At 41.1% G+C, this 13,006-nt stretch overlaps 1 protein-coding gene across 1 annotated transcript in view; it reads right to left on the bottom strand.

Annotated features, from left to right (window-relative positions):
* The window catches only part of LOC108518805 (formin-1-like), a 297,109-nt gene that overhangs the window by 66,538 nt on the left and 217,565 nt on the right, over positions 1 to 13,006 (bottom strand). The window contains exon 8 of the mRNA XM_017857448.1: positions 3,711 to 4,499. Within this exon, the coding sequence (XP_017712937.1) occupies positions 3,768 to 4,499 (732 nt within the window). The 3' untranslated portion in view covers positions 3,711 to 3,767. The remainder of the gene's footprint in view (positions 1 to 3,710; positions 4,500 to 13,006) is intronic.

Here is a 13,006-nt window from a genome sequence, read left to right as displayed (position 1 = left end):
GGTCCTTCCTCGGGGTTCCTCAGTCAGAACACATCTCCCAAGTGTTTACTTTCTTATCTTAATTTCAAACACTATTAATGCCCACTGGTCAGGCGTGGTAGCTCACACCTGTAATCCAAGCACTTTGGGAGGCTGAGGTGGGCAGATCACTTGGGGTCAGGAGTTCACAACCAGCCTGGTCAACATGGTGAAACCCCATCTCTATTAAAGATACAAAAAATTAGCTGGGCGTGGTGGTGGGTGCCTGTAATCCCAGCTACTTGGAAGGCTGAGGCAGGAGAACTGCTTGAACCCAGGAGATGGAGGTTGCGATGACCTGAGATTGTGCCACTGCACTCCAGCCTGGGTAAACAGAACGAGAGTCCATCTCAAAATAATAATAATAATAATAATAATAATAATAATAATAAACACTCTCAATGCCCACAAATTTCATCTATATACTTACTGTTTATCAAGCATATGTATATGTTACAATCCATAATATCTAAAAGCTTTGTTTCCATATATATTTTCCCAATGAAAACTAAAAATATAACTATTATTATATGGAATGGTCCACAGAATTTTTTGATACTACAGGTGATTTTGATATTTAAAACAGTTGGCAGCCCTTTCTCCTCAGGTCTGTGTGTTCACATTTTGCAATAGATCTGCCTTTCCCATGATATATGACATTTTGGTTTTGGCCACATTCACCTCTTCTCTCCTCTACTTTTTATTTTTCAAATTATGGTTTTGCCAATAGTTGAATCATGTAATAGTATTACATATGGAAGTTATAAAGTATAACAATAGAATGAACACCTGGGAAACCATTACCCAACCCAAGGGCTAGAACACTTCCAGTGAAGCACATCAACGTATGTGTTCCTCCCTCAGCCATACCCCTCTGCTACTCACTTAACTTCAACCTGAAACATAAGCACCATTAATATTAAGTGCTTATCTCTGTGGTGCTGGGGGAGCGGTGGGGAGAAGTGGGATCTTGATTAAGGAAGTCAGTCGGGAATTCTGGAGTGAGCATGTGGCATGTTAAGGGCCACTGGTCTGGGTCTCGGGAAGGTTCTGGGCAGCTAAGGGGTGACGCCTAGAGTGAGGTGATGCAGTGTGTCAGGCCAACTGCTCAGCCCCATCCCCACTTCCTGCACCTGCTTGGCTCTAGCTCCACGGAGTCTGAGGTCAGGCCAGTGTAACGAGTAATATAATTCACTTACATTGTGGAGTAAATTGGCTTTGGGAGTCAATGGTGACCAGTTTAAGCACCTGATCACCATTTACAACACTATTTCTATCGGAAAGGCATTTCTAATACTGAATGAAAGAATTTTGGAACACTGCCTCTCAGTGCTTTGGGGACAGCCAGCATTTGGCAGGGCAATAATAAGGACCTGCTTTACAACGAATGACCTGCCATGGTGGTCAGCTGACCACTGAACATACCATTCTAGCTCAAAAGGCAGGCAGGGAGAGAGAGAGAGAGAGAGAGAGAGAGAAAGAAAGAAAGACACGGAGAAAAATGAGAAACTTACTAAGAAGATGAAAAGGTAGTTAGATGAGGATTTATTTTGCTTTAAGTGTCTCTTGCTTAGTCTAGAAATCACAAAACAGACACCCAAGAAGGCAAAATGTCAAAAGAAAAAAAATCAGTTCATACCAGGAGTCAAAAGCAATTTAGGTAGATGAGAAGCAGTGTATACATAATGCTGAAAATGCACATTTTGTTTCTGGCTTCCCAGAAGAGCAAGACCAACATTTATGATGCAATCATTATATAAACTACTTACTCCTCTAGTTGCACAAAATATTAAAATACAATTTTGCCTCCTTTATGAGAAGGTATCCCAAATAATTGCACTTTTGCTCCTAGGCAAATACTCCACAGGCTCTTTGAATCATTTTCACTTAGAAGTAGTAGTGCTAATGGGAACAGATAGTTGGAGAGACCTATAATAAAAGAACTTGAATATGTGGTACCACCAGGAAGTGCCCCTGTTGCAGTCTTAACACACCAGAGAGGGGCAGCCCCCGTTTCAGGTCCAAATGCGCACCAAGCAGGGCTCTCTTGATGTCCTATTCATCTACTTTTCATTTTGCTCAAAAGTAAAGCCCTAGATATATGATGAAACCAATGAGACCTTCAGTATTCAATTGTTTTTCTTCTCAAAATGGCCAACTACATAAGCAGGAAACAACGTAGACAATGATGATCTCCAGCTTTCCCTTGGTCGTGCGCGAAGGGCCTGTATCTCCCAGTGGGACTCTTTGGTGGCTGCTGTGGTCTACAGTTATCTGTTGCTCATGAAGTCTCTCGGGGAAGGAAGTGAAGGCAGGCTAGTGGGACACAGGTGTGGAACAGCTCCCCGTGCTGTCAGACACACTCGCTCAGGGCTTACAGGTGGGAGGCATCGCCCTGGAATGGCTGTGCACCAATTTGAGAACACTAATAAGGAAACATGACTCAAAATAAATATTCTGGGAAATGATTTTTTAGGAAATATCTGAGTCTTTATTGGGAAGAAGGGAATACTAGTACTTTAGCTAATGGCAGAAGCTATTACAGGATCATCTCACTTTTTTATGAACCATTCATTTGGGAAATTACAAAGTATAATTGAATTTTGAAAAAAAGAAGTATCGGGATGTTCCAAAAACAAACTCTTGGCCCTTATTTTTTGTGAGAGGAAAGGGGAAAATATGAAGCGCATATGCTCAGTTTTAGGGGATTCCCCACTCCTCCACAGGGATTTCTAGTTGTTTTATCATTGTGAGTTGTGTGTTATTTTGTTTCACATCCTGCCTTCCCTAAGCAAAATGTTATATACATTGAAGAATGCACTACCACATCATGACTTGGGAAAAGTTGTAAAATGTGTCCTATATTTGCTGTCCTTTACAAACAAACTTTAAAGGAGAAAGTGGTCAAGAGACAACTTAAGATCTCTTTCACTGTCCTTCCAGGTTCAGAAATAAGGCAGAACAAATCGCGCTCAAATCTGTTTGAATGGATGTTTCCAAGCAACTATACCTTGCTGCTTTACAAACCCTGCTTAACAATCGATACAAATGGAAGATGCTTTCAGCTATCCATATACTGACACTTTCTCTGAAGGGCATCAAGGTATAAAGGAAGATGGGAGAGTATTTAGCAGTTAGAAGAAATAGAGTTTAAGCACAGAGACTTTATATTTTAAGACTCTTCTCTGATCTAAAGAACTAATAACTTAGCCATGTCTCATTCTTTTAATAAAAATTGAAAAACACCCATATCTGTTCAATGTCTGTATTACAGGGTTGATTATAGCATTTAAAAACAAGACAGTAAAAAGAATTCTACAAATCCTCAGTGAGCCTTCAGTATGCAATCAGGTTCAATTCTTTATGATTACTCAGCAATTGTAGCGATGTTGGGGAAAGCCCTGGCTTAGACTCGGACTCTTCTCCAGTCTATAAAATGGACCATGTGCCTTGGAGAAAAACCTAACACTGAAACACATTGTTTCTCCCAGCATCTTCAGAGAATATAGAGAGGCCCTGCTGGAGACAGTCATTCTCCCCAAACATCCCAACCTTGTTTATCCAAGCATTCACTCTATCACACTTGATAATGGGTGCTACACTATGGAGATACTGACCTGGTAAGAATAAAATATCACTTGGGCCAAATCCTAGGAAATCACACGGTGAGAATGGGATAGGAGAGAACTTACCTCCTATCACTTATTTGTATCCTAGTCCAGTATAAAGGTTTCATGGGACAACTGGGTTCAATGGCTGGTTTTCGTGGACACTGACTGGAAGAAGAGCCAAGTCCAAAGAAGAGTCCAGGGGGAGGTGGGGGTGCAAGTCCTGGCGGTGGTGGAGCAGGAGGCGGCCCTCCAGGGTTGGGTGGGGCAGGGGCAGTTAGGAAGGATGGGGTGGGGGTGGGGGGTCGCAGCAACTTTGAAGCTGATGAGGTAGGTGGCGGTGGAGGTGGCGGTGGAGGAGGCGGCGGAGGTGGTGGCGGTGGCCCAGCACTCACAGGTGGCACTGGAGGTGCTGGAGACAAAGATCCAAGTCCCAGGGGAGGAGTGGAGGGGAAGGATGGATGTTGGCAAGGGCGGTGCGGGAGGCGGAGGCAATGCCTTCTGCTGATTTGATGCCATGCCTTCCATTGGCTGGAGTGCTGCATGGATATCTTTGTGGTCATTTGGCGGGGAGAGCTGGCTTAAAGAGGAGATATTCAGCTTTTTGGGTACTAATTGATTACTTCTGGTTGTCTTGCTTTCGCCTTCGCAAGGCTTGAGGAAGGTCTCTCTGTCTGTCTGGATGCACACATTTCTGAAGGTCTTTGGAGGGCAGTCATCATTGGTGGAAATGCACACATCTCTCCTCTCTTCACAACCCCCTCGCCATCTGTGTTCTAGCTCGTGTTTCAGATTTTCGATGGTTTCTTCTAGTCTCGCTGTTATCACTGCATGCTCGCCCCGGATATGAAATGCCCGAAGTTCAAACTGGGCCTGTAGGAAAATGCAGTGGGAAAGAAAGTAATGAGTTTATTAAGAACAAATATAAGAATTTAGAAACTCAATAATACCATCATGGTGCCACTGTAGCATGGCCCTATTGCAGGGAAATACAGAGACATTCTTTCAAGAATCCATAAAGGGGTACATTTCACTCTGAATTTTCCAGGGACCTAAACAGGCAGGAGTCAAAGCACAATTTCATCTAGCCTGAGCTCACGGGAGATAATTTTCATGGATTAAGGTTTAAAGTACATCTGTTACTTAAGAACTCTTACCCAGTTTTCATATCAAACACATAACTTTTAATAAAGCTTTGGACATGCTTGAATCTCTGTTTTATAACTTTGGCATTTGGTTTCATAAAAGAAAACTGTAAAGAAAAAAATAGGTTTAGAGCTCCTCTGGCTTAGAGCTGCTGTTCTCTCAGTCTCCTTAGAAGGTCCCTTTCACTGAGTTTCCAAGACAATACAGCAGACACAAAAAGCAAGAGAAGAAGCCATGATAACTTATTTTTTTAAAGTTTCCCTATAAAAGCGGCCCAAGATTAGTATTTCTGTCTGTTTCATAATATAGCAATAAGAAAGCAATATAAAACATAATATATTACAGTATGCCATTTTCTTCCACTTACACAGCACTTTAAACTATGTAAGACAGTAGCCTTTTTAATGCTTATTGCCTCACTTATTTTAACCCACTGAGTCTGTAACTGTACACTTATTAGCACAGAGCTAGAGTACTCGTAGTCATTAACTAGCCCGTTCCTGAGCATTCAAAGCTATTCATCCTATGACAGTTAACTGGAAAGCAATCAAATTTAGAATTTGATTAGAGTTTTCAAAATCCAGTTTAACAGTAATTAAATATTTTTGGTCAACTTAATTTCTGCCTCCCCCATGAGATTATAAACTCCACAAGATGAAAATGGTGACAGTATCGTCTTTATCCGTGTATCCCAGCAGGTAGCACAGTGAGTACATAGCTTAGAAGAGATGGATGGATAAAAATCACGGGGATAGTTCTATTCACTGTCACTGTCCCAAGAGCCTCCCTTATCAAGATTCTCTCCACTTCTCAGCACAAATATCTAGAACACCTAAGCACATATAAGTACAGCTCCTTTTTGCATTGAAAAAGTAAAGAAATATTTTGGACAGCCTTGGAAGGAAAGGTATAAACATGGGAAGCTCGTCTACCTTCGAGATAACTTTTATACTATGTTTGCATAGTTCAGCAGATTGGATTATGAAGAGATCTACCATTTATCTGGTGTTAAAAAAAAAAGCTAACTTTTACCTATTTTTTACTAGGTTCAACTTTTCCTAAATACTCATTCTCAAGAAAAAACTCCCTTTAAAGAGCTGTATTATAGTCAGGAGAACTGAAAGACAACGTTTTTTGAAGGCTAATCTTCTCATACGTGGACATGGTAGCTCTGAGCCAACTCTGACGGAAGTGGCTCAGGACATTGTCTATTTCTTGTGTAGTGCAGAGCGTTGAGTGCCTAAATTTGGAGTCACACCACCTGGTTCACGTCCTGGCTTAGGCACTTGCAAGTGCTATGACCTTAGACAGGGAACACTGTGTCCCTAAGCCTGAGTTTCTTCAAGTGTAAAGCAGGAATAATAGCGAGCCATCTCTAAGACTTTTATAAAAGTAAAATGAGATACTTCATATAAAATAGTAGGCGTTATGCCTGGAACATAGAAATATTTGGATAAATCTTACTGTTAGTTTCTGTTGCTAATGCTAATAGCAGAGCAAGAGACGAACAAATTCCTAATTACTTTTTAAAATTTTCAAACAATGCTACCTTTGTAGAGGGATAGGCACAAAAGTAGGAAAAGCTCAAGCAATCAGAATAAGCAATATATGAAAGCTTACCTAGCCTTTTGTGAGTTCTACTACTAATTCCCTAAAAGTAATTTCGAGCTTCACTCAACTGTGAGATCAAGATAATCTTTGTTTCAACATTGTATCATTTCCATCTTCATTTCTCCCTTTCTTTCCTGTCCACTTCCACCCACATCTTAGCCCTGATTACCACCCTGAATTACTCACCCACATTTTAATTTCATTCTAATGACTAGTTCGGTTCTGTCACAACAAACTCACTCTCAGCTGTTACTCTCCACTAAACCTTCTTTCAAGATTAAGAACCAAATATTCAAGAAGCAATAATTTTACTCAATCCTCAACTTCTTAATGATATGAAAGAATTGCAAAGACATATTGCATGGTGAAACTTTCCCTAATAAGGGAAATATTTTTTGGTGAAATTACTGAGTTTCCGCCTCCCCTATCAGATTATAAACTCCACAAGATGAAATCTTGTATCTACAGCAAAAGCCCTGGCCCCCACCTCCTCCTCTTCCTACCACTCTATCAATGATCTTCTAAATCTATTGAAGCTGACATGTAAAGCTATATATCATTTTCACAGCTCGGAGGTAATGCATTTCTTTTTTTTTTTTTGAGGCGGAGTCTTGCTCTGTCGCCCGGGCTGGAGTGCAGTGGCCGGATCTCAGCTCACTGCAAGCTCCGCCTCCCGGGTTTACGCCATTCTCCTGCCTCAGCCTCCTGAGTAGCTGGGACTACAGGCGCCGCCACCTCGCCCGGCTAGTTTTTTTTTTTTTTTGTATTTTTTAGTAGAGACGGGGTTTCACCGGGTTAGCCAGGATGGTCTCGATCTCCTGACCTCGTGATCCGCCCGTCTCGGCCTCCCAAAGTGCTAGGATTACAGGCTTGAGCCACCGAGCCCGGCCGGTAATGCATTTCTTTAGTGTAGTGGGCAGAATACAAATTGGGCAGTAAAGTTCACCTCTCTGTACCTCAGTTTTTTTGTAAGCAAAATGGGGATAATAAAATGTACTTGACAGAGCAGATATGCCAGGGAGGCAAATTAATATATGTAAAACAAAATACAGAAGAGTGTTTGGAGAGTGTTTACTATTTCAGTTTGCTGTCATTATTATTGTCTCTCTAACGCCTGACAGATCAGAGCCCAGTGGCCCCATTAGCTTGCTCTTGGTTCTGGGTATGCTTCCCAGCCCCATGCCCTCTACTGTCTACATGCTCTATGCTTCTAAAGCAAAAATAGACATACCAAAATCCTTCTTAAATGCCTTTAGCCACTGCACTTTCTAACCCTACCTCTTTTCCTTCGCAGCAGAGCTTTTTTGGGAAAAAAAAAAAAAAAAAAACACTCAACCCATGCTTTATTTTTCTCATTTATTCACTTTTCACCCAGTTACCGGCTTCCATCCCCACTATCCTACAGAAACTCCATGATTTGACTGTTGCATTCAATCAGCACTTTTCAGTGATTTTTGACCTCTCTGCCACATTGGTTAGAGTTGACTGTTCCAGAAGCACTGAAATTCTGCTTCCCTCAACTCGATTCTACCTCTCTCCTTTTGTTCACCTCCTACTTCTCTGCTGCCCCTAGTCAATCTGTAGACTCATTCATCCCTTAAGTGTGGTTCTCTTAGCATATTGCTTGCATTTTTTTCCTTCTCACACTATACAATCTTTCTAGATGATCTCATATACTCATATGATTAATGACACTAGGTGAGTACCTTCTAACTTGGTACCTTGAGATCATATTTTCAACTATCCTCTGGATTAATCTACTTAAATATTTAACCAGCTGCCTCAGATCCAACAGGTTGGAAAGTGAACTCATTGTTGCCGAACCCCAATGTGTTCCTCCTCTGAAATTCCTCCTCACCATTAATGGCCTCATCACCTCCAGTCAGCACATCCAGAAACCTGATGTCATGCTGAATTTCTTGCTCTCTGTCATCCTCAACATGCTATTGATCAAGCGTTACTGATTTCTCTTGTCACCCCCACCACCTCAATCTTTCACTGGACAAAGGCAATGAGCATTTTCTTGACTCAAATGTAGCCACTTTAGTTCCAAGAAGATTTTGAAAAAAATAATAATAAATGCAGATCCCTAGTCCTTAAAATCTCTCCAATAATTAGCTATTACTTGCAGACTACCACTAACTCTTTAGCACAGACACATCAACAGCTCTTCTGATCTGTTTTCTGACCAGCTTCTCCACTATTAGCTTTTGTCTCTTCCCCGGATATGCCCCGGATTCCAGTCTTCTAAACAGGTCCATGCTCTTTCATGCAGTCTTTGTGAATACTGTCCTCTTCCAATACCCTTCCTCTGTTGCAAACACCCAAGGTAGGGGGCAGATTACCAGGCACAGACTCCATGAATGGGTTCCTCACATACTGTATTCACTGATACGGAGAATGACCAAATATGAAGGAAAACAATGAATTTCCATGTACTGCACAACAAGACGCTGAGATGATAGTAAGAAATCTTTCTGGATCACTAAAATTTAATTGCCTCTCTCTGCCCCTCACCCCCCAAAAAACACACTTGCCTGTGACTTTTCTTGTTTCATAACCTCTTTTGATCATTCCAATTTTGTCTTGGTTGTGTTCATGACCTCAGTGTGGCAGAGCAACTCAAAGTGATTAAAGTAATAAGCACCTCATTCATTCTCTGGCCATATCATACCAATTATTTCAAAATGTGTCTGGCTCTATTATAAACAAAGCATTTCAAGTTCATGCATACCATGAACTGAAGCTTTGGGAAAGTTAATCTTTAAACACTATTTTTATTTCCTGTTAGCTACCACTTCTACTTTGTACATGGATACTATGTGCTGTTCCCCCTCCTTTATCCAGATACATAGCTAGAAAGACTGGTAATGATTTGGTGATTATAATACAGACCAGAACTTTGTTAGATAATCATGTACTCCCAATCTTTGCCCAGGATCCTGAGAATCTTTAGGAAGTGTCAAGATCAGTCCCTTACAAGGAAGCTACAGATAATGCCAGGTCAAGGAAACAAAATGCCTTTATATCCTGTTAACTTTACTTACACATTGAACATGTGCTTGTAAGCAGTATCCAATTATAAACCCTCCATTTATTTTTAGATTAATGTTCTTGAAGACATATAAAGAAAATCTCAAGATTTCCTTTCTCTCACTCTCCCTGCTAAAATCTTCTGATTTGACCCCATACGTAATTTGAAAAGAGACAGGTGCTGAGGTTTGATATCTTTCCAGTTTTTAAGTTTTACCTACCTTCCTTTACTCTTAATTTGTTTGCTTCAATTGCTTTCATTTTTAATCACATCCTCTTCTCACCTGCAATAGTCTGTTATAGTAATATATGTCCATCTCTCAGTAAGAAAGATTCAAACTTACTAGCTCTGAGAGGACAATGCCAATCAAACCATCCTGTTTTGATCACCCTTTCTTCCTAGTGGCACAATTTTTATCTTTCTAACAAAGTGGTTCTCAAACCCTGCTCCCATTAGAATCACCTGGAGAGTTTTGTGGATGACACTCGTGCTCAGGTCCATCCCCAGAAACCCTCATTTAATTAGTCTGAGAGGCTGCCTTTGCACAGGTGTCTTTTAAGCACCGCAAAAGATTCCAATGGGAGTCAGAGGTGAAATAAACAACAACTGTTCTTAATCTGAATTCTGCTCTAACACAGCTGAGATAGTGTAACGACACACTATCAATGGGTTATTCTGGCAATGACTTTCACTTGGGTCATTTCGGCATCTCCAAAGAAATGTGTTATTTGGTAAAGTCCCTTTCCTAACTCTGATATGCCCAATAAAGGGAATATTCCTTCATTGTCCAGATTGAGAATAGTTATTCTACACAGCAGACAAGCCTAAATTCTTTCCATTATACTCACGGCTCTTCAAAATTTGGCCTCTGCCTACTTGCCCAGATATTTCCCTACTCTTTCCCTGTGCTACGCCACTACAGATGACCAACACCCACATCGCTACTCTTTCACACATGCTGTTTCATCTACTTCGACTCCTTTCATCCATTTTCACCTAGTGAAAGCCCTGAAAAAAAATGCAATCAAACTCAACTGAATCTTCTGGCTTAAACTTTTCTGAATTCTGCTTGGCAAAAGTTTTCCACTTTGTTTCCAAAGAACATTCTAGGTTCGTGTTGCATTATAGTTATTTATGTTTATCCTCTTTCAAATCTAAAAACTGCAGGCAGTTGGGGACCACAAGTTAATCATATGTGAACCTCCAGAGCATCACACACTGCCTGCCTAGTTAGCCATCCACAAATGCTTATTGATTTCAGTGTTAAATATGAAGACTTCCTCATGCCTCTGCATTACCCATCGATTTGTAAGTGAAACTCCAAAAAAATTTAAGGAAAGATAAAGATCCTTTTCTCTTCGCTATTCCCATACACAGCAAACTCTTAAGACCTGTTGTCAATTGTTAGCCATTACAGACTAATAATGAAATTAGAGCAGACATACTAAACACTCCTCTGATCTCTTTTCTGATACTTGCTCCACTTTTGGACTAGAACACTCATAAAACATCCAAGTTTTTTTTTAATGAAGGTATTTCTAAAAGTTGATGTTGATCATGTTAGTTTTAATAATTCAAAATACTTAATATAGACAAAATTCTCTTCACAGTCAGCTCAAAGGCTATTCCCATACATATAATGAACTACCCAGTAGAAATGAACCACATTTGTGATTCTAATCTGATTAGGAACTGGACTCTAGCAACGTCCCCAGCCTCCTTTGGGGATGGTTCTCCCTTCCCCTACCAAATCCTCATTATTTTTTAATATCCTCCCCATTACCACTGCTCAGAGATATCATCGAAGGAACACACTGTACTGAAACCCAAGCAACAGAGGAGACTTTTGCTTGTCTGGTCCCCACAAGCATGTCTGTCAAAAGAAGGTGGAAAAACGCCTACTGATGAAAGACATCGTGTTGGTGCCAAGCACTGTGGAAAAATCATCCGTTAGCATTTTGTTGTTACGAACATTCTCTCTAGGTGGTGCTGCCAGGGCCAATAAAAAATCAGGTTATCTGCTGTACAACTTGAGTAAGTCAGTCTTTTCCAGGGACTCTTCCAAATTCTACATCCCTAGGCTGGGGAAAGCTAGACAGTCCTTGGGGGCTGCATGGAGGCTCCACAAAGCTTTGCCACCTCTGAAAAGCGTAGTGTGAGCAGAGGGAAGGAAAGGAAAGTGAGGCTTGGGAGCACAAAATGCCTCAAAGGGATGGGATTCAGTTCTTACGGAAAGCTTAGGTAAGGCAAGGAGATGGTGATTCTATGGCTTTGGATGTGCATATGAGTTGTTTCTGTTTTCTTTTTGAAGGTTGCCCAGAGACTTCAATAACCCCTTAGTTAACTGGCTTATGCTTGCCACTGTAAAAACAAAAGCTTTTATTAATGAAGAGAATGGCACTGGGTTTGATGGGAACCCCATAAATTAACAAAAGCTGGTTTTAATTAACTATTACAATTTTTTTGTTCTTATCAGAAATGAAAGCACATCAAGTTACAACCAAAAGGCCATCTCAAGGACACTTAGAAACATGAGGCACATTTGACACATTTCTGTAATTAGAACTTGCTGGGAGGGATAAAGACATAGAGAAACAGGGCAGGGAAAGAACGGGTAAAGAGTAATTGACACGAAGTTGACTCTGAGTAAAACCCAATGCATGCAATGCTGGAGAGTACACATGTGTAAAAACGGTGCTGACCTCCAGTAATCACCTGCCATGCTGATGCTCGGGAAAGACAAGAAGAGAATCCAAACCAACACGGCGTGAGTGTTCCAGGCACTATGCTAGGTGCCTTCATCCTTGCATCTCTGCAAGGCAGACATTCTAGGGGAGGTATTAATCTGTATAAGATCCCACAGCTAAAAAATAGTAACAAGGGGATTTCAATCCTGGCTGATACAAAAATTTATGCTCTTTCTGCCTTACTATTTTGAATTAATAACAGATGACTCCCTAAACTGATATCCAGTAAACAACAGTAACTCATAATTAATGATTAGTAACACTACATTCCACCTATTACTTACAATGCATTTGCATTACATCAATGCATATAATTATGACAACAATCTGTGACAATACTGGTATTCTGGCTGTTTTCCAGATGAAGAGAAGCACTGAGAAATTAAGTAAATTGCCAATAAAAGATAGACGAAGTCTACTATCCACCTTATCACTGATCTTCAGTGGCTAATAATCCTTCCCATGCAATACATTTTAGGAAGTCAGTATGCCAACATGCAAAAAAAAAAAAAAGATACTTTCTAGTCTCAGATGCTTTCTTCAAAATACTTGCCCTCCATCCTCCTGAAAAAGAAATGGAATGATTGGCCGGGCGCGGTGGCTCAAGCCTGTAATCCCAGCACTTTGGGAGGCCGAGACGGGCGGATCACGAGGTCAGGAGATCGAGACCATCCTGGCCAACACGGTGAAACCCCGTCTCTACTAAAAAAATACAAAAAACGAGCGACGAGCCGGGCGAGGTGGCGGTCGCCTGTAGTCCCAGCTACTCGGGAGGCTGAGGCAGGAGAATGGCGTAAACCCGGGAGGCGGAGCTTGCAGTGAGCCGAGATCCGGCCACTGCA

The sequence above is a fragment of the Rhinopithecus bieti genome, unplaced genomic scaffold (genome assembly GCF_001698545.2).
Source record: "Rhinopithecus bieti isolate Rb0 unplaced genomic scaffold, ASM169854v2 scaffold_44948, whole genome shotgun sequence".
In the NCBI taxonomy this organism is placed as follows: Eukaryota; Metazoa; Chordata; class Mammalia; order Primates; family Cercopithecidae; genus Rhinopithecus; species Rhinopithecus bieti.
Note: the sequence above shows the minus strand (reverse complement) of the source record. Positions and strands in the feature narration are given on the sequence as shown.